Here is a 20,289-nt window from a genome sequence, read left to right on the forward strand (position 1 = left end):
CTTTATTTTATCAGTGGTTTCTTTTGCTGTGCAGAAGCTTTTAAGTTTCATATAGTCCCATTTGTTTATTTTAGCTTTTACTTCCTTTGCCTTTGGAATCAAATTCATGAAATGCTCTTTGAACCCAAGGTCCATAAGTTTAGTACCAATGTTTTCTTCTATGCAGTTTATTGTGTCAGGTCTTATGCTTAAGTCTTTGATCCATTTTGAATTAATTTTGGTACATGGTGACAGATAGCAGTCCAGTTTCATTCTTTTGCACGTGGTTATCCAATTCGCCCAGCACCATTTATTGAAGAGGCTGTCTTTCCTCCATTGTAAGTTTTTAGCTTCTTTGTCAAAAATTATCTGTCCATATTTATGTGGTTTTATTTCTGGGTTCTCAACTCTATTCCATTGCTCTATGTGTCTGTTTTTCTGCCAATACCATGCTGTTTAGATTATTGTAGCCCTGTAGTACAAGCTAAAGTCAGGGAGTGTGATACCTCCAGTATTGTTCTTTTTTCATAAGATTGCTTTGGCTATTCGGGGTCTTTTGTGGTTCCAAACAAAGCTGATAATTTTTTGTTCTATTTCTTTTAAAAATGCCATTGGGATTTTGATGGGGATTGCATTAAATCTGTATATCACTTTGGGTAATATGGCCATTTTAACTATGTTGATTCTTCCAATCCATGAGCACAGAATGTCTTTCCATCTCTTTGTGTCGTCTTCAATTTCTTTCAAAAATGTCTTATAGTTTTCAACATATAAGTCCTTCACATCCTTGGTTAAGTTTATTCCTAGGTTTTCTTTTTTTTGAGTTTATTCCTAGGTTTATTCTAGTTTATTCTTTTTGCTGCAATTGCAAACGGAATTGCTTTTTGTATTTCTTTTTCTGAGATTTCATTGTTAGTATATAGGAAAGCAATGGACTTTTGTACGTTGATTTTGTAGCCAGCAACTTTACTGTATTCGTTGAATTTTTCTAATAGCTTTTTGGTGGAGTCTTTAGGGTTTTCTATATATAGCATCATGTCATTTGCAAAGAGTGATAATTTAACTTCTTCATTCCCAATTTGGATGCCTTTTATTCCTTTCGCTTACCTGATTGCTCTGGCAAGGACTTCCAACACTATGTTGAAAAGCAGAGGTGATAGGGGACAGCCCTGTCGTGTTCCTGCATGTAGAGCAAAGGGCTTCAGTTTTTCACCATTAATTATGAGAGGAATTCTCTCCCCTTAAACCTCATTTCTGTGTGCCTAAGACTTTGCTCATTCTTCAAGACCAGCTTAGCTACATGGAACCTTCCCTAATCCCAGTTGTCTTTTCTGCGCACACAAAATTAGTTTTCCCTTTTCTGTGCTCTCATAGAGCTTTGTTTGTATTCTATTACATTACTTGTTCTACTGTTCCTTAAATTGTAATTAGCTGAATTGAGATTCATCTTCTCCACTAGACTGTAAGTGCCCTGAAGTCAGAAGCTGAGTCTTTTTCATTATTCTGTCCTACTTAGGAACCTGCATAGTGCCGAGTATGTGATGTATGGAACTCAATAAATGTTTGCTGAGCTAAAAACTCCCCAAAAATGATCTTTTAAAATGGCATTTCAAAATATTCTAGGTGGAAGGGGAAGATCAATTTCAGCACAAGATTTCAGGGAATCAACTAGGCTGGCATTGACTGTAGAGTGGAGGGCATTGGGGTGGAGATGCCAACAAGGACTTGTGTTACCCTGTAAATGAATTTCACTTGAGTTTGTGTATAGGGCCTATCCACTACTTCATAAATATTGTTCCACCTGAACAGGAAATCTTAGTTCCTTCTGCCCTCCAGTGCAGTGCTCTGCAGGACTGAGCTGCAGAGAGGGGAAGAGTGGGGAAATGTCTCATGGGGTGCGTAAGAGGGAAGGCTGATGAACTTTAAACCCAGGAATAAAAGACCTATAGAGCGAGTGTGTGAGATCTCCCAAGAAACTACCAAATAAGCTCTTTGAAAGAAGCAATGGTAAAAAGGTCTAGTCTACTTACATTTTCATACAGAATAGAAACAACTACCAAAATAACTTTTTGCTGTCTCTTAAACCTTTTTGCAACCTGTGGCTGTTGTGAACTCCCACATACTTATTTTCTTGTAGTAACCAGCAGTACAATCCTTCAAATAGGGTACATGTATATTTGTATTAGGGAAGAGTGGAAACTGGGAAAGACTAGGTCTGACTCTGGGTTAAATCTTTGGGCTGGGAGGTGGGAGAGACCTTCGGAAAATAGAGTAGGGTGGGCAATTAGAAAGAAATGGGCAAGTAAAATCCATGCCATCTTTTGGAAGAAAGAGAAGAGCACAGAGCAGAGAAGAAGATCTGGAAATTTAACAGGGAGGCCTGTGTTGTATGGTGCTTAGGCTTTGGGACCCTGGTGCTGAGACTTGGTCTTACACATCAGAAAGTGCCCAAAAGTCTTTTGGGGGTGGGGAGATTTACACAGGTAGGTTGCCAAGATTACCCTAATGATATTTTCAGGGAGGATAGATTTTTTTTCCACAGACATAAAGCCATTTAGTCAAACCCACTAACCCACACCAACAAGCAAAGGGCAAAGAAAGAGCTAGCGTCTTCCACAAATCAGCCCATCAGCTAACCAATGGAAAATACTTATCAAGATAATCCCTGTTGTATTCAACTAAGGGTTAATAAGCCAGTGAAACACTGAACTGTGTTTTCAAAGAAAACTGCAGACAAGGAAAATACCAGGGCTTTCAAGTGCCTTCCAAGCAATTTGAGATGTTTTATTCACATCATGAAGACAGTTTTTCCCTGGAGTATTTCCTGTTCAGAAAACACATAAGGACCTTACTCTTTTGGGCTGCTTCTTGACATGGAAAGATTTTAATGTCACTTCTTTACCTTTAGTTTGGGATTTTGCCTCTTTAGCCAACTCTCTGCTCTACTAGTTGTGGCTGGCTGTTATATCTCTCATGATGCAACTGTCCAAACCCCACCCAAGCTCCCTCACTTCAATGTACATTTTCTCCACAAAATGCATTTACTATAGTATATTTTCTAATGTTTATCATTCTTATTTTGATTTTTCACTTTGCTAAATCAATCAGTAGAAGCTTCTTAAGTGTTTGTTGTGTGTAAGGCGTTGTGCTTATTACAGTAGACAGAAGAAAATGGCATATAAGCTTTCCTCAAGGAGTTTGCTGTCTGATTGAGGATTTTCAGGCAAAGAAGTGCTTCTCATATTTGACCTTGCCTTTCTATTCCTGTTACCATTCGTGGCTAGCCCCTGTTCACATTACAATAGCCTCGTAAATTGTCCCCAAGCTTACCATTACCCCCAGTCAAGTCAATCTCAGTTCATCTTCTTAAAAAACAGTTAACTGTGTTCATTGTCCCACCATCTTACCCTCCTTCTCCCAAAAATACTTCCCAAAGATACCATATTGCCTAAAGAACAAGGTTCAATCTCATTAGCTTGCCTCAAAATTTCCCTCCTGCTGACCTTTAAATCTAAGTCCTATCCATCTTTAAGACTCAGTTCAAGTTCCATTTCATTCAGGCATCTTTTCTCCACTTCCCCACCAAGAGTGATCTTTCCTTTCAATTTCTGTAGATTATAGTCTACACCACTCGCTGGTATTTAGTTTATGCTACCTTGACTTTTTTTGTTTTACATGCGTGTGGCTTTTCCCCATCCAGATTGCAAATTCATTGAGGACAGAGCCTGAGCATAATGCATTGCACACAAGAGATGTTTCATGCATGTTTGATGATGAAGATGGTGATGATTTTTCCTGGTTTCAGGGTATAGGATGGATTATGAGGGTGGGCAGCAAAGGAAAGATTCTGAGGGTAGGGGGATGAATTAATAAGGCTTTTACAATAATAGTCCAAAAGGACGATAAGGGCTTCAACTTATTGGTCCCTTGGCTCAGAGCCTCACTGTATTATCAGAAGAACTTTAGTGAAATTGAAAAGGAAAGGAGGGCAGGACTTTGGGACTGCTGTGGATTTATGTGTGGCATGAGGGAGAAGTAGAAGCCACAGGTAACTGTAATAATGATAGTAGCGTTAACAAGAAAGAGGAAATCAGGGGTGGAAGCCAGATTTAGAGGGAAGATGATGAGTTTGTTTTTAGATATACTGAGTTTAGGGTAACTTGAGTAACCACGTGGACATGCCTAGTAAGCAGTGAGATACTCCCCCCCCCCTGCCATTCAATTCAATGCAACAAATATTTACTGAACATCTATCATATGCCACTCACTATGCTGGAGATATAGTCAAATAAGACACAACCCCTGGCCTTCAGAACTCATGTTTCAGCCGGAAAGACAGACTAATAAATTCCTGTGATATGAGGTACTAAATGGTATAATTGAATTATACATAAAGTGTTATAGGAATACAAGTAAGGGAAAATTTTGTCCAAGCAGGTGATAAAAAGTTACAGAAGTGATGATCTTTGAGTAGGGCCTGGAAAAGTAAGTAGATGTTTGCTCAATAAACAAATAGAAAAACGACTTTCCAAGTGAAAGGAAAGTCTCGAGCAAAGGCACAGGGCACAGAAGTGCAAAGCATTCTAGGGGAACAACAGGTAGTCTGAAATAACTAAAGAGAATGGGATGACAGAACAAAGACGGATGGTGCAAAAGAAGGAATGATGCTCAGAAACTGAAGACAGGGATTTTGTTACACTGAACTGGGGAGGAAGTATAGCATAATGGTTAAAGGTGTGGACTCTAGAGTCAGACTCCCTGGGTCCAAATCCCATCCTTGCCGCTTACTAGGTGTGTTGCCTTAAGTCACTTAGTCTGTCTGTACTCAGGTTTCCTCATCTTTAAAATGGGGCTGGTGGTACCTGCCTCATTGAGTTGTTTTGATGATTGAGAAAACTAGTACAGTCGTCCCTTGGTATATGTAGGGGATTGGTTCCAGGACCCCTTGCAAATACCAAAATCTGTGGATGCCCAAGATTCTTATATAAAATGGCATAGTATTTACATACAACCTACACACATTCTCCTGTATATGAGGTGTGATTGAAAATACAGTGAATGTTTAAATTAAAAAAAAATTACAGTAAAAGACACATTGCCATTAATCCCCCTCAAAATACACCCCCTCACTGTGAACACACTTACCCCATCATTCTTGCCGCTCTCTGAAGCAGTTCTGGAAGTGCTCTTTCGTGAGTGTCTTTAGTTGCACTGTCGTAGCTGCCTTGATGTCCTGAATGGATTCGAAATGTTTGCCTTTCATGGTCATTTTGACTTTGGGGAAGAGCCAGAAGTCACTTGGTGCCAGATCCGGTGAATAAGGTGGAGGAAGACACGCCATAATATTGTTATTTGACAGAAATTGTCGAACCAGAAACAGTGTGTGACACAGAGCCATTCCACTGCAATCAAAATATACGGTGAATGCTGCTGCCAAGTGCCATCCAACGGAAAGGCAGGGATCTTCAATACAGGAAGCGGTGCATCAAACCTTAGTAACAGTGTGTGACAAGTTTCAACTTGTTTGGTACAATTAGTAAAGTGTGAGCTATGGTTGAGAGAAAGTGTGTTTTAAAGTGTGCCATCAGGGAAGATGTAGATGCCTGATCAGTGCATTGTACACCTGAAGCTGAAGCTGGACAATAATGAATGTCAACTACAAGTTTATATATATAAAACTTCTTGTAACGATATATATATATATATCGTTACAAGAAGTGGAGTACAGCATTCGGAATAGAGACAGTGGAAATGTAATGGCTGTGTGTGATGTCAGAGGGATAGTGGATGAGGGGAGGGGGGTTGACACAGTGTGAGGGATTTAAATGATAAATGTCTAACTATTACATTGTTTTGTGCACCTGAAACTAATTAAAAAAATAACTTAAAAAAAATAAAGTGTGCCGTAAATCATCCTCCATCATGACAATGCTGTGTGTCACACATTGCTTCTGGTATATGGCAATTTCTGTCAAATAAAAGCATTACGGTGTGTCCTCATCCACCTTATTCACTGGCTCTGGCACCCTGCGACTTCTGGCTCTTCCCCAAAGTCAAAATGATTCAGGACATTGAGGCAGCCATGACAACGTAACTAAAGATACTCACGAAAGAGGACTTCCAGAACTGCTTCAGAAAGTGGCAAGAATGATGAGATAAGTGTGTTCTAAGTGAGGGGAAAAGTTTTGAGGGGGGATTAATGGCAATGTGTCTTTTACTGTAATAATTTTTTATTTAAGCATTCACCGTATTGTTCGATCGTACCTCGTACTTTAAATCATCTCTCGATTACTTAAAATACCTAATACAATGTAAATGTTATGTAAATAGTTGTTATGCTGTATTGTTTAGGAAATGATGACAAGAAAAAAGTCTACATGTTCAGTATAGATCATAGTGCTAACTATATAGTGCATGCCAGCAACAATGTAACTTTTTTTCCTGAATATTTTTGAGTCATGTTTGGTTTCAATCCCATGTTAGGAACCTGTGGATAAGGAGGGCTGAGTGTATATGCAGTACCTGGCATATAGTGAGTGATATGTAAAGATTAGTCCAAGAGCCAAATTACAAGAAACGAGACACTAAACCATTGTGTACTATACTATTAGTAGCCTCAAAACAAAGCTGTAAATGGGAACTAAGTCTCTAGATACTCTAAGCACGGGTCCAGGGAGCACGAGATGAATCCCACATGAGTGGGAGTTCCTTGAGAGGGTGAGATTATCTGCCTTGGAAAAGTAGATCCAATTTAGGGAGAGGGTGAGGAGTCTGAGAAAAAAAAAAAATCAGAATGGCCAGAGTGGGACTGTTCAAAATGAATGGAAGCTCTCATTGTAGCATGGCCCCTGGAAAGTAGAAATAAAACAAAATATGGTTGAAATCTGACAAGCATATTTTATTTCAGTTAAGAAAGAAACAAAAAATTGGTCAGCAGGGACCTTAGAGAATGAGAGAAGAGGCAGCAGGGTCCAATGACAGGTATTTTGCTGGACTTGGAATATGTAAAGGAGCCCTCTGAAGAGAGTTAGCAATTGGAAATGCAGCCCTACCTTGCTAATGAAGTACATCTGGACCCTTGAGTTTTGATGCTCTCAAGTAATCCATTGTCTGTTCCTCAGCCTTCTAGAGCTTTGCTTGAGTGACCGTGAATAGATTCTTGGAATGATTGTGATTCTCTGAGTGACAGCTCTGTGTACTGCTGAAATAGAACTGAACCTCATTTGCCCACCCTGCCAGCCCTGGGGTTTTACTTGACAGAACTTGGTTTGAATTCTGGTTTTACCACTTACTAGCTGTGTGACCTTGAGCGAGTCACTAAAATTCTCTGAGCCTCGGTTTCACCATCTGTAAAATGGGACTAAAAATGGCTCCATATTACAAAGTGGTTATGGTAATTACATGAAATAATTTTTACAGTACTTGGCACATTACGTGCTTAAAATATATGAGTTGATTTTCCCTTCCTTTCCCTTTCCACTTGGCTAGCCCAAAGATCCCCTGCTCCCATTTCAGCCTTTCTGGAGGCTTTTAATCTGGGAACTGAAGAATACTCTCTAAAGTTGGTAGTAGTAGGGATGGGAAGAAAGAGAAATCAGTACATGGAAAAACAATGAAAAATGGTGACTTTTTTTTTTTCGAACCCCACCCTGACTTTGCAGTAGAGATATTTTGATGTCGCCAGTATCCCAAAATAGGAAAGGTATTCTAATACTGGACAACCCAAGGTGAGAAATATCTACTAAGACATGATGACAACTATGTAAAAATATATCTATACATGCACATATTTAATGTGAAGATACAGCTGCACATTCATATATTTTAAAATTAGAAGGGGACGAGGAAAACCAAAAACATTTTTGTTAGGATGGTAGAAATATGTTGTTGTAATGTTAACTTAATATTATTGTGACTGTGAACAGCGGTCCTCTTTCCCTGACATACTTAAATCTCCTTACCCTCTTTCCAAAAGAACAGCAGGAGGACAGGGTGCTGGAGTAAAGGGAATTGCACAGTGGCAATAACATGCCCCCATCTCATCTGTCCTTCTGCTCAGCCTTCCATTAACCATCATGATCTACCAGAGGCCGGAGAGCTTCCTATCTGTGGTGCTTCAATGCCTTTGCATCATTAATATCATCATCTCTACCCTTCTTCTAGGAGTGGATCTTATGAGGGAGGTATGGAAGAAGTTGTGCATGCTTAGCTGTCAGTCCGAACCTTTGAGAGCTAGCAGGGGACAAAGACAGCAATCACTGTGTAATATTCTGGACTTTCTCGGCAGGTGAATACTGCTATGCATGAGGCAAAACTTATGGAAGAATGTGACGAGTTGGTAGAGATCATCCAGCAGAGGAAGCAAATGATTGCTGTCAAAATCAAAGAAACAAAGGTAAAGCACAGCACTCCAGTGAGGTCAAGGCAGAGTTGACTTTACAAATGTCCAAGTTTCATCCTGATGATTCCAGTTTGAACTTGCATCATGAAAGCAAGAAGAAATGAGTTTGTATGGAAGGAGGCAAAGAAGCAGCAATGTTTGGACTAGTGCTATGAATCCAATTAAAATGATAGCAGTTCCAGTGTTAGAAACATTCTTGACCTGGTTGGAGGTTACATGGGTGTATGTACATGCAAAAAAATTATTGAGTTATACACTTTACATTTGGGTGCTTTACTGTATGTATAAGTCAATACAAAAAGAAAAAACGTAATGGTAGAAATGGGGGCCAGAGTTATGGAAAAACCATGCATGCCAGGATAAGGATTTTGGCTTTAATCTGAAAGGCACTGGTAAACCATCCTAGTTTCTTAGGAAGGGAGAAAACTGATTGATATGGCAGAGGTGTGCAGAGTCGATCAGAATGGGATGATACCGAAGTCGGGGAAGTAAGTTAGGAGGCTTAAGGAATGATTCTTGGTATGAGTTGATGAAAACCTAAACTGGGGAAGTGACAGCATAAATGGAAGGGGAAAACATAACAGGCATCACTAGAAAGGAAATGGTGGGAATCACTGACTAATTAGACAGAAAATAAGGAGAAAGCAAAGACTTCCAGGCTTTTAGCCTGGGAACTGAAGGATCCTGATTAAAGTCAGGTGTGCAGCTACATGGTTTTAGGCTTATTGGTCTGCTGGCCGTGTAGTGATTATAAGCTCATGCTGTGTGTACAATGTGAGCAGTTATGAAAGCCTGAGGGGGTCACCAATACTTTGTGCATGCTGGGTGGTTTCAACTAACACAGGAATTGAAGTTTTCGAGAACACAGATCTGTGAACACACAGGTATGTGTAAAGATACTTAGAGAAATACATACATAGAAATGTAGATACTCATAAAGAAAAGGTGCTTTTTATTAAACATATATATGAAAATATACTGACGATAAAATGTAAGCAATGATGATCTCTGGGTGGTACAGTTTATTTTTATACTTTTTATTGTCTAAATTTTCTATATGAGCATGCATTCCTTTTATGATCAGAAAATTTGTGTTATCAATAAAAAGAGGAGGTAGATAACCTAGAGTATATGACTGAGTGTGTTGCAGGGTAAGTAAGCGGCCTGTAGATGGGAGGAGGGGTTGGCAAGACAGACATAAAGGACACGGTGAGGAGGTGAGTGGTTAGTACAGAGGCCATTGGATATTAATATTAATGGGCCTTATTTTTAGAATCTCTGCAGCAGATTCCCTTCATGTTGCTTTATCGTTTTTAATTATCACTGGATGTTTTCTACTGTTTTTCTGTTGCTAATTCCTTTAAGGTTATGAAACTGAGAAAGTTGGCACAGCAGGTTGCTAATTGCCGCCAGTGTCTTGAAAGGTCAACAGTCCTCATCAACCAAGCTGAGCATATCCTGAAGGAAAATGACCAAGCACGGTTTCTCCAGTCTGCAAAAAATATTGCTGAGAGGTGAGTTCCTTACAGTCTTTTGACATACCTGCTCTTATAAAAAGGGTCCAAGTTAAAGTCACTTTATTCTATTCAGGCATGTGTAGAAGCTGCCACCTGAAGATTTTACTAGGCTTCAGCGGTAGATTGCCCCGTGGATTCCTGGCATGTCTCTACAGCCTACCAGTTCATTTGCAAAGAATCTGAGGTCTAAAAGTGAAACATTAATCAGTATAGTCACCAAGGCTTCAAGGGGCTACAGGGGCTCATGAGGCCAGATTTGACCTTCTTTATATCCCCCTCTCGTGCACTGAAGACTTTGGCTCCAGGTTCACAGCATTCCTTTCTATTGCTTCTGCCATCATTTTTGGTGACGTTAGCAGCATGTGGCCGACCCATCTAATAATACTCTTGCCATCTAGTCTCCTGGCTCCTTGCCATCTCCTCCTCCAGTGACCCTCATTTCTTCTCCACTTCACCCACCCACTTCCATGGCCCACACGTTGAACCTCGCCATCACTCAGAATTACACTTAAATCATAAATTAAAACATCCCACTTTCTAACTACAGCCTCTGTAATTATAGTTGTCTGTTTTTCTTCCAGTACATCTATTCTTCCACCTCATTGGGACCTCTACGTCCTGACTCTTGCCCACCAGCTACCTACTGTCTTCATTTCTTACTTTGGTCTATGTAGGGTCTGTGATTTCTCACTTCAGCTACTCTCTTTTCAATATCCCCAGGTCCCTCGTCCCACAGTCCCTCTTACACCAACCTGGTAAAACCCCAACCTTGAATCAGCTCAGCTATTTCCACCTTTTCCATGCCTATATCTGAGTTGCAGAATCCTGATACAGAAAATCACATAACCAAAGAAGTTAGTACTACTACACCACAAATTTATGGCTTCTAATCTCACCTGGCCCTTTGGTAATGACCTGAAATCCTTTTGTGTTGCTTTGGTCAGCTTTCTTTTTTCCTTGTTTCAATAGCAGCTATTTCAAATTTTCTGTACAAGACTCAAAATTCCAACCGACACCTTACTGCTCGTGCTCAGCGAATGACTTTACCTACTCTTTTATAGAGAGAGTGGTAGGCATGAAATGATAAATTTCTTAACTTCTCATCCCAAACTTCTGGGAATACCTACATCCACATCCATCACTTACACCTTCCTTCTGGTTATAATGGAAGAGATTTCCATTCATTTGTGCTTTGGTCACATGCCTTCTTTTTTCCATAACTTCAATTTCTTTCCCTCACTAGTTGTTCAGTATAGTCACCAAGGCTTCAAGGGTCACATCTACTTTTTAAAAAACAAAAATTTGTTATAGTTGACATTCAATATTATTTTATATTAGTTTCAGGTGTACAGCATAGTGGTTAGACATTTATATAATTTATGCAGTGATCCCCGATTAGTCCACTACCCACCTGGCCCCATACATTGTTGTGGCAACATTATCGACTATATTCTCTATGCTGCACTTTACATCCCCGTAACTATTTTGTAACTACCAGGTTGTACTTCTTGATCCCCTTACATTTTTCACCCAGCTCCCAAAACCCGTCCCCTCTGATAACCAACAGTTTGTTCTCTGTATCTAAGAGTCCATTTCTGTTTTGTTGTTGTTGTTTATTTTGTTCTTTAGGTTCCACATATAAGTGAGATCATGGTATTTGTCTTTCTCTGTCTGGGTTATTTCACTTAACATAATGTTCTCTAGGTCCATCCGTGTTGTTGCACATGGTATTTCATTCTTTTTTATGGCCGAGTAACATTCCATTGTATGTATGTACCACAATTTCTTTATCCAATCACCTATTGATGGGCACTTGGGTTGCTTCCATATCTTACCTATTGTGAATAATGTTGCGGTAAACAGAGGGGTGCATATATCTTTTTGAATTAATGTTTTGGATTTCTTCAGGTAGATACCCAGAAGTGGAATTGCTAGGTCATATTTTTAACTTTTTGAGGAACCTCCAAACCATTTTCCATAGTGGCTTCACCAATTTGCAATCCTACCAACAGTGCACAGGGCTCCCTTTTCTCCACATCCTCACCAACGCTTGTTGTTTGTTGATTTATTGATGACAGCCATCCTGATAGATATGAGGTAATATCTCATGGTCATTTTAATTTGTATTTCTCTGGTGAACAGTGATGTTGATCTTCTTTTCATAATGTCTGTTGGCCACGTGTATATCCTTTTTGGAGAAATGTCTATTCAGGTCTTCTGCTCATTTTTCAATTGGATTGTTTGTTGTTTTGTTTTGTTTGATGATGAGTTGTATGAGTTTTTTATTTAATAAATTTTAGATATTAACCCCTTATGAGATGTATCATTGGTGAATATCTTCTCCCATTCACTAGGCTGTCTTTCAGTTTTATTGATGGTTTGCTTTGCTGTGCAAAAACTTTTTTAGTTTGATGTAGTCCCATTTGTTTATTTTTTTTCTTTTGTTTCCTTGCCCAAGGAGATATATCAGTAAAAATATTACAAAGGGTAATGTCTGAGAGTTTACTGCCTATGTTTTCTTCTGGGAGTTTTATAGATTCCACATATAAGTGAAATCGCATTGCATCTGTCTTTCTCTGTCCGACATACTCCACTCAGCACAATACCCTCCAGGTCCATCCATGGCAAGAACCCATTGCTTTCCACGGCTGAGCCATATTCCATTGCATATATGTACCACCTACTCTTTATCCATTCATCCATCAATGGACATCCAGGCTGCCTCCACATCTTGGCCATTGTAAACAATACTGTAATGAATATATGGATGCACACATCCCATTGAAGTAGCATTTTGGGTTTCTTTGGAAACCCTGGGCTGGGAAGAGGCTGGGGACCTCTTGCTCTTCAGGGGAGGGCATCCTCAGCTGAACTGTCCCTCCCAATTTTTAATGGTCATATGCAGGTGTGGGACCAGTCCTTTCCACATCTTTGCCCCTCCTACCAGTCTTAAGGTGGCTTCTGTATATCTGTAGTTGTAGAGCTTCGGTTTAGCTACACTTCAGGTGATTCTCAATAATGGTTGTTCTGTGGTTTAATTGTAATTGATGTGGTCCTGAGAGGAGGTGAGCACAGCATTTACTTACTCTGCCATCTTGACTGGAAATCCTACAACCCATTTCTGAATATTCATTTTGTATCCAGCTACTTTACTGAATTTATTTATCAGTTCTAACAGTTTTTTGGTAGAATCTTTGGAGTTCTCTCTGTATAGTATCATGTTATCCACAAATAATGACAATTTTACTTCTTTCTTTCCCATATGGATGACTTTTATTTCTGTTTCTTCTCTGATTGCTGGGGCTAGGACTTTCCATACAATGTTGAATAAAAGTAGTGAAAGTGGGTATCCTTGTCTTGTTCCTGATCTTAAGGAGAAGGCTTTGAGTTTTTCCCCCTTGACTATGATGTTTGCTGTGGGTTTGTGGTATATGACCTGTATTAGGTTGAGGTATGGTCGCTGTTCCCATCTTGCTGAGAATTTTTATCATAAGTGGATGCTGGATTTTGTCAAACACTTCTTTGGCATCTATTGATATGACCATATGATTTTTATTTTTCATTTTGATGGATCAATCCCTTTATCATTATGTAATATCCCTCTTGGTCTCTTATTACAGCCTTTGTTTTAAAGTCTATTTTGTCTGATATCAGTATTGTTAATCCCAGATTTTTTTTTCCATTGCCATTCTCACGAAATATCTTGTTCCATCTCTTTACTTTCAGTCTGTGTGTGTCTTTCCATCTGAAGTGGTTCTCTTGTAGACAGCATATGTAAGGGTCTTGTTTTCTTATCCATTCAGTTACCCTACATCTTTTGATTAGAGCATTTAATCCATTTACATTTTTTAAAAATTTTATTTTATTAAATTTATTGGGGTGACAATTGTTAGTAAAATTACATAGATTTCAGGTGTACAATTCTGTATTACATCATTTATAAATCCCATTGTGTGTTCATCACCCAGAGTCAGTTCTCCTTCCATCACCATATATTCGATCCCCCTTACCCTCATCTCCCACCCCCCACCCCCCACCCCCTTACCCTCTGGTAACCACTAAACTATTGTCTGTGTCTATGAGTTTCTGTTTCTCATTTGTTTGTCTTGTTCTTTTGTTGTTTTTGGTTTATATACCACATATCAGTGAAATCACATGGTTCTCTGCTTTTTCTGTCTGACTTATTTCGCTCAGCATTACTCTCTCAAGAGCCATCCATGTTGTCACAAATGTTCCTATATCATCTTTTCTTACCGCTGAATAGTATTCCATTGTGTATATATAGCACAACTTCTTTATCCATTCATCTATTGAAGGACATTTTGGCTGTTTCCATGTCTTGGCCACCGTAAACAAAGCTGCAATGAACGTTGGAGCACACGTGTCTTTATGTATAAATGTTTTCAGATTTTTTGGGTAGATACCCAGGAGAGGGATTGCTGGGTCATATGGCAATTCTATTCGTAATTTTTTGAGGAACCTCCACACTGCCTTCCATAACGGCTGCACTAGTCAAATGCTCTCATTTTAATGTACATTTCTTTGATTTTTCATTTCATTGGGCTTTTTACTATATTTGTTGGCTATTTGTTTTCATGTGAATTAACTTTCTGTTTGATGTGTCTATACTCCTGTCACCAGTTTATTTTCTGCTCATTCCTAAACACCTTAAAATCTGATCTGCCTCCAATTTTGACCCCTTCCAGTCCATCCACTGTAGCCGGAGTACTCTTTTTAAAACATAAGTTTGAGCATATCACTCCTTTGGCTAAAATGCTTCAGCGGCTCCCATTGCTCTTCGGATAAAGTGCAAACTTTGTAATATTGCCTACAAAGCCCTGTGTGACTTTTCCCATTTTCCAGCCTTTAGGCAAGAGAAAACACACACATCCACATAGTCTTTGCTTAGCTCATTTCTACTCATCATGTAGGTCATTGCTTAAAATGAAGTTTCTCTGGGGACATTTCCCTTAGTGCCCAAGTCCCTGTCAGGTGGCTCTTGTGTATGCTCCTCTCCCTTTGTAGCAGCACTTCTATTGCCTATTTAATGTCTTGCTCCTCCGTGACCTGTGAGCTTTGTGGGGTCAAAGACCACAATTAACTTGTTCTCCCAGTGTATCTCCACTGTCTGGCATAGTTCCTGGCACATTGGTTGGACTCAGAAGTGGTGGATGGATGGATGGATGGAAGGAATGAAGGAAAGAGATTGGGGAGGCCAGGAAAACATTTCATGAGTCAATTTTCTGCCTTAACTCTTGCCCCAAAGAGGTTGTTGTCTTCTTACTCATCAAATACTGGAAGGTGGACTATTCATGACGAGACCTTAAGGTTGTACTGAGTTAGTCTTTCATTTGTTTATCCTGGCCTGCTGTTTATTTCTGAAACGTCTCTATTTTAAGAAACCGCCAAAAGCTGCTGTTAGTAGATGTGTAGCAGGGTATACGTACGTTAGGGTGTATATTTGTTTAACTCCTCATCCCCTTAAAGCTACTTCACCATGAAACTTTCCTCTCCGGTCTCCCTACATTCAATGTCTCTTCCCTCAATTCTAACCTGCATATTGTTGCCAAGTTAATTGGTCTTTCCATTCTTTCCTTTGCACACACAAGGATTTTTACTGGTTTTGATTCAGAAGGTCTGGTGCAGGCCCTAAACATGTGTGTTTTGGTCAAAACTCCCCAAGATAATTCTGGTTAAGATTTACCCAGGCATGTAAAAATATACCTAAATTTTTAAAAATAGGAACTGTCTAAATGGTTAAGGATATCAAGTTTAGAAGCCAACGAACATGGATTCAGTTATATTTCTTTTTTTTCCCCCTGACCATTACTTGTTATGTGACCTTGAGCAAGTTACTTACCCTTTCTATTTGTCAACTTTCTCATTTACAAAGTGAAAATAACATTTATTACACAGGGTTATATGTAAGGAATAAATTAGATAACGTATGTAAGACATTGTATAATATATAAAGTGTATATGTACAAGGTCTAATCATTAAGTTCGTGAACTTGCCACCATGCACTTACATAAGCAGCACTGCATAAACAGCTCAGCAAGGTTTCATAACCTTGGTATCTCAGTGTCTCACAGCTGAGATCGTGTCGATGTGTGGCAATGTCTTGCTGAATGGCGTTCATTATTGTTGATGCGTGTCTTTGTGTGCCGTTGCAAGAATGAGCTTGAATTAGAGCACTGAACAAACATTAACTTTCTTGTTAAACTTGGCAAGAATGGAAGTGAAATCAGGGACATGTTATTCCAAGTTTATGGGATAATGCCATGAAGAAAATGGCAGTGTACAATGGATTAAGCATTCTTCTGAGAGGAGAGAACACGTCACTGATGAAGAGAGGTCAGGGCAGCCATTAACGAGCAGAACTGATGAAAATATTGCAAAGCTTTGTCAAGTTGTGTGGCAAAATCATCGGCTGACTGTGAGAAGCATAGCAGACCAGTATACATCAATACAGAAACAGTTAGGAAAATCTTAACTGAAAATCTTGGCATGAGAAAGGTGTGTGCAAAAATGGTCCCGAAGGAGCTCACTGATGAACAAAAGCAAAGGAGAGTCGAAGTTTGCCAAGACCTTTTGGAGAGGCAAGATGATGTTTTGGGCTGTATTATCACTGGTGATGAAACACGGGTGTACCAATACGACCCTGAAACAAAGTGTCAAAGAGCACAACGGAAGTCAGCCAATTCTCCACAACCAAAAATGTTCCATCAGTCCAAATCAAGAGTCAAAACGATGTTGCTAACCTTTTTTGATATCTGAGGGATTATTCATTATGAATTTGTGCCACCTGGACAAACAGTCAATGAAGTTTACTATTTGGAAGTGCTGAAAAGGATGCAGAAGAAAGTTAGACGAAAACAAACTGAACTTTTCGTCAATAATTCATCACTCTTGCATCATGACAATGCACCAGCTCACATGGCACTGTCAATGAGGGAGTTTTTAGCCAGTAAATAAATAACTATATTGGAAAATACTCACCTGATCTGGCCCCCAATGACTTCATTCTTTACCCAAAGATAAAGGAAATATTGAAAGGAAGACATTTTGATGATGACATTCAGGACATCAAGGGTAATACAACAACCACTCTGATGGCCATTCCAGAAAGTTCTAAAATTGCTTTGAAGGGTGGACTAGGAGCTGGCGATGGTACATAGCTTCCCAAGGGGAGTACTTCGAAGGTGACCATAGTGATATTCAGCAATGTAGCTGAATATTCAGCAAATTTATTGATATTCAGCAAATGTAGCACAGACCTTGTATGTATGTATGTATGTAAAAATACTAAATGCTTAACTAGCAGTTATGCTATTGTTGTTAGCCATACAGTTACTCATTCAAAAATTATTTATTCACTATGTGTCCAACACTGCGTTAGGGACCATGGAAGATATGAGGTACAAAACACGAACCTTGCTCTTGAGACGTTTAGAATTAGTCGAGGAGGTAAAACTAGCATAACATACAATTAGAGAACAGTAAAGTTAAATGTGAATGTTATAAAAGATCAAATAAATTTCAGTATTTAGGGGAAGGCTTTAAATCAGCCCCAGTGTACTAGCTTGTTTAGCATAAAAAAAAATAGAGGGGGAGAAAGAAAACCTCTCAAACTGCTCTTACCAAACCTTCAGAGAGAGGTCTAGTTTTGATACTGCCTGCCAGATGGAAAATGATGCAGAGGGGAAAAAATCCTGTATTTACTTCTCAAAATTAAGACAGGATGGGGGAGTGTGTTTGAGGGGTGAATATGTGTGAATGAATATGATATAACCTTTAATTGGTTCCGGATGATTAACATTTAAATGGTTTCCATTGGAAAAGCATAGATATGTTTTTCACTTAATGAACCAAGCCCTACAAGTCATTTATTTTCACCTTTTTAAATCAGAAATCAAACACTGGATAGAGGTTGCAAACCTATTTTGATGTATATTGATGTACTTTTCTTTTTTGCAGGGTCGCTATGGCAACTGCATCTTTTCAAGTTCTGATTCCAGACATCAATTTTAATGATGCCTTTGAAAACTTTGCTTTAGATTTTTCCAGAGAAAAGAAACTACTGGAGGGGCTAGATTATTTAACAGGTGTGAATGTGCTTTCCTTCTCATTCTAATCCTTTCATTTTGGTGTGCATTTACTCTAAAATAATCTGAAAAAGACAATATTTATAATGAAAATGCTTTTATAGCCTATAAAATGATACATGTATCTTTTTATATAGAGCACATTTTAGTTCATGTAACAGAAAAGAAAGATGATTTGTCAAATATTTCTGGGGGCAGAATGTGTATAACATCTGTACTTAAATGTAAAAAAAAAACAAGCAGTTGCTGATGGATTGATTACTCCTTCTGAGTCTATCAATAACATATACATTGCTTCTTATGGTGGTAGAACTCAGGTGGCAATTATGGAACATTAGAGAATGTTCCACATGGCTACAAGTACTACTCAGATGGTTTTAAGGAAAATTAAGAATTAGCAATGAGGAAGAAAAATGTAAAAAATATCTGACTTGCAGACAGTTTTAGAAACTGATGGATTCAACCAGCCTTTTAAAAATGCTGGCTACCTTCAGGATTATTTGAGTGATCGATTTCATGAGAAAAATACATACACACAATACCTTCATGTTTGTAGTTATTTTTGTTAATATATTAAAATAGCTGGCATTTATTGAACATCAACTTTAGGCCAGATACTGTATATTAATTTTATGTCATGAGCCCTTGCAACAAATCTATGAGGTAATTATCATCCCCAGTTTACAGATGAGGGAATGCATATTAGTTTGCACTTGGCTACATTGCCAAAAATATATAGTAAAACTTATTTTGAAATAAAAAGAAACAGGTTGAAGTTCATGTCATAAGAAAACCATGTGACCACTTTGCTCTAATACTTACATATGTGTTTGTACACGCAGAGTAGATGACTGGACAGTCATCTCAATAATTTAGGCTTATATTTTTGCCTAAAATATCTTTATCATTGAAGCAAAAGTGGTTTGGGGGAACTTGAAGTCTCAGCACTTTGCTCAGCACTTTGCTTCAGGTTGTATGGTATGTGCAATATAAAGCTTCTTATTAAGAAAATCTCCTCTCTATGAGATACTGGGTTGGGCATGAAAATGCAAGAGTAAAGATTGTAAACTTCCAGAACAGCGAGTGTGCTTTCCTTATCTTCTTTTCCACCTTTCCTTACAGCCCCCAATCCACCATCTATCCGAGAGGAACTCTGTACTGCCTCCCATGACACCATCACAGTCCACTGGATCTCGGATGATGAGTTCAGCATCAGCTCCTATGAGCTTCAGTACACCATTTTCACTGGCCAGGCTAACTTCATCAGTAAGTCATGGTGTAGTTGGGGCCTGTGGCCAGAGATAAGGAAATGTAAGGAAGCAGTAAGCTGCTCAAGATTGGCCGGGGCGCCACGAGGCAAGTGTTTGTAAGACATGTTAGGTTGTTTAGAATAGTGTTTTGTAAACAGTTTAAGCTCCCCCTGGGCATTAAAAAGATCTTACTGATGTGTCACCCATCAGCAAGTTGTGTATTTCCTTGCTGGGAGGTCACTGAGGCCACTCCCATTTGTTGATGTAATCCTTAGCCTTTCTTCAGTTAATCCGTGTCACTCCACTCTCCCAAGTCAGAACACAGCTCAGAATTCATTCCTGGGTAGCTAAGTCACCATCATTGCTGATTCTATGTGTGTCACCATCTTTTTTCTTGACTCTTCTTCCACTTCATTATCATGGTAAAATAAATTATGTTCAAAGACTACTACTTCCTTTGCTGTACCGATTTGTATTAGTGACTATAGTGACAAGCCTCCTGTCTCTGTCCCTTTATCCCTTCTCCCTTTCCTCCAATAGTTACACCAAATATAAAACATGTCAGTGGGCCACACAGTGAAAGATGTTCAAAAACCAGTCATTTCGCTCACATGTTAGTTTCACCCTCTGATGAATTGGAGCAAGACAAGGCAGATTAAGAACTTAACTTATTGATTGTCAGACAGGAGGATTTGAGCTGCAAATTCCCCTCAATGTGCTGGGGAAAAATGGACATGAAATCAGTATTAAACCTGGTTTCAAGACTTGAACTGATTCCCACCCTAAGGCTGCATTTGCATAGCTGCAAAGTAGTATTTTCTTTTACCTGCGTGTTTGTGCTTCTATGTCTGACTTCACAGGCTTGCATGAGAGGAATTTTTCCAATGAAACCCTCCTGATAGTCTTCCTCTTCCTGTTTTGTGACAATTATGAGCCACATCATGGGGTGGGGAGGTGAGAGGACATTTGGGGTCAAACTCTAAAAAACACTTGCCTCGTGCAGCTCCAACCTAAGCCACTTGGCCTGGGTGGCTGT

General features: G+C 39.1%; 1 protein-coding gene across 7 annotated transcripts in view; it reads left to right on the top strand.

Annotated features, from left to right (window-relative positions):
• MID2 (midline 2) overlaps positions 1-20,289 on the top strand; it is an 87,798-nt gene that overhangs the window by 58,812 nt on the left and 8,697 nt on the right. For 4 of the 7 annotated variants that reach the window (XM_074323418.1, XM_019715212.2, XM_019715209.2 and 1 more), the window contains 4 exons: positions 8,267-8,374; positions 9,746-9,894; positions 17,876-18,003; positions 19,126-19,359. In XM_074323418.1, the coding sequence (XP_074179519.1) occupies positions 8,267-8,374; positions 9,746-9,894; positions 17,876-18,003; positions 19,126-19,359 (619 nt within the window). The remainder of the gene's footprint in view (positions 1-8,266; positions 8,375-9,745; positions 9,895-17,875; positions 18,004-19,125; positions 19,360-20,289) is intronic. The other 3 variants (XM_019715213.2, XM_074323417.1, XM_019715210.2) reach the window with 1 other exon arrangement.

This window comes from Rhinolophus sinicus, chromosome X, assembly GCF_036562045.2.
Source record: "Rhinolophus sinicus isolate RSC01 chromosome X, ASM3656204v1, whole genome shotgun sequence".
In the NCBI taxonomy this organism is placed as follows: Eukaryota; Metazoa; Chordata; class Mammalia; order Chiroptera; family Rhinolophidae; genus Rhinolophus; species Rhinolophus sinicus.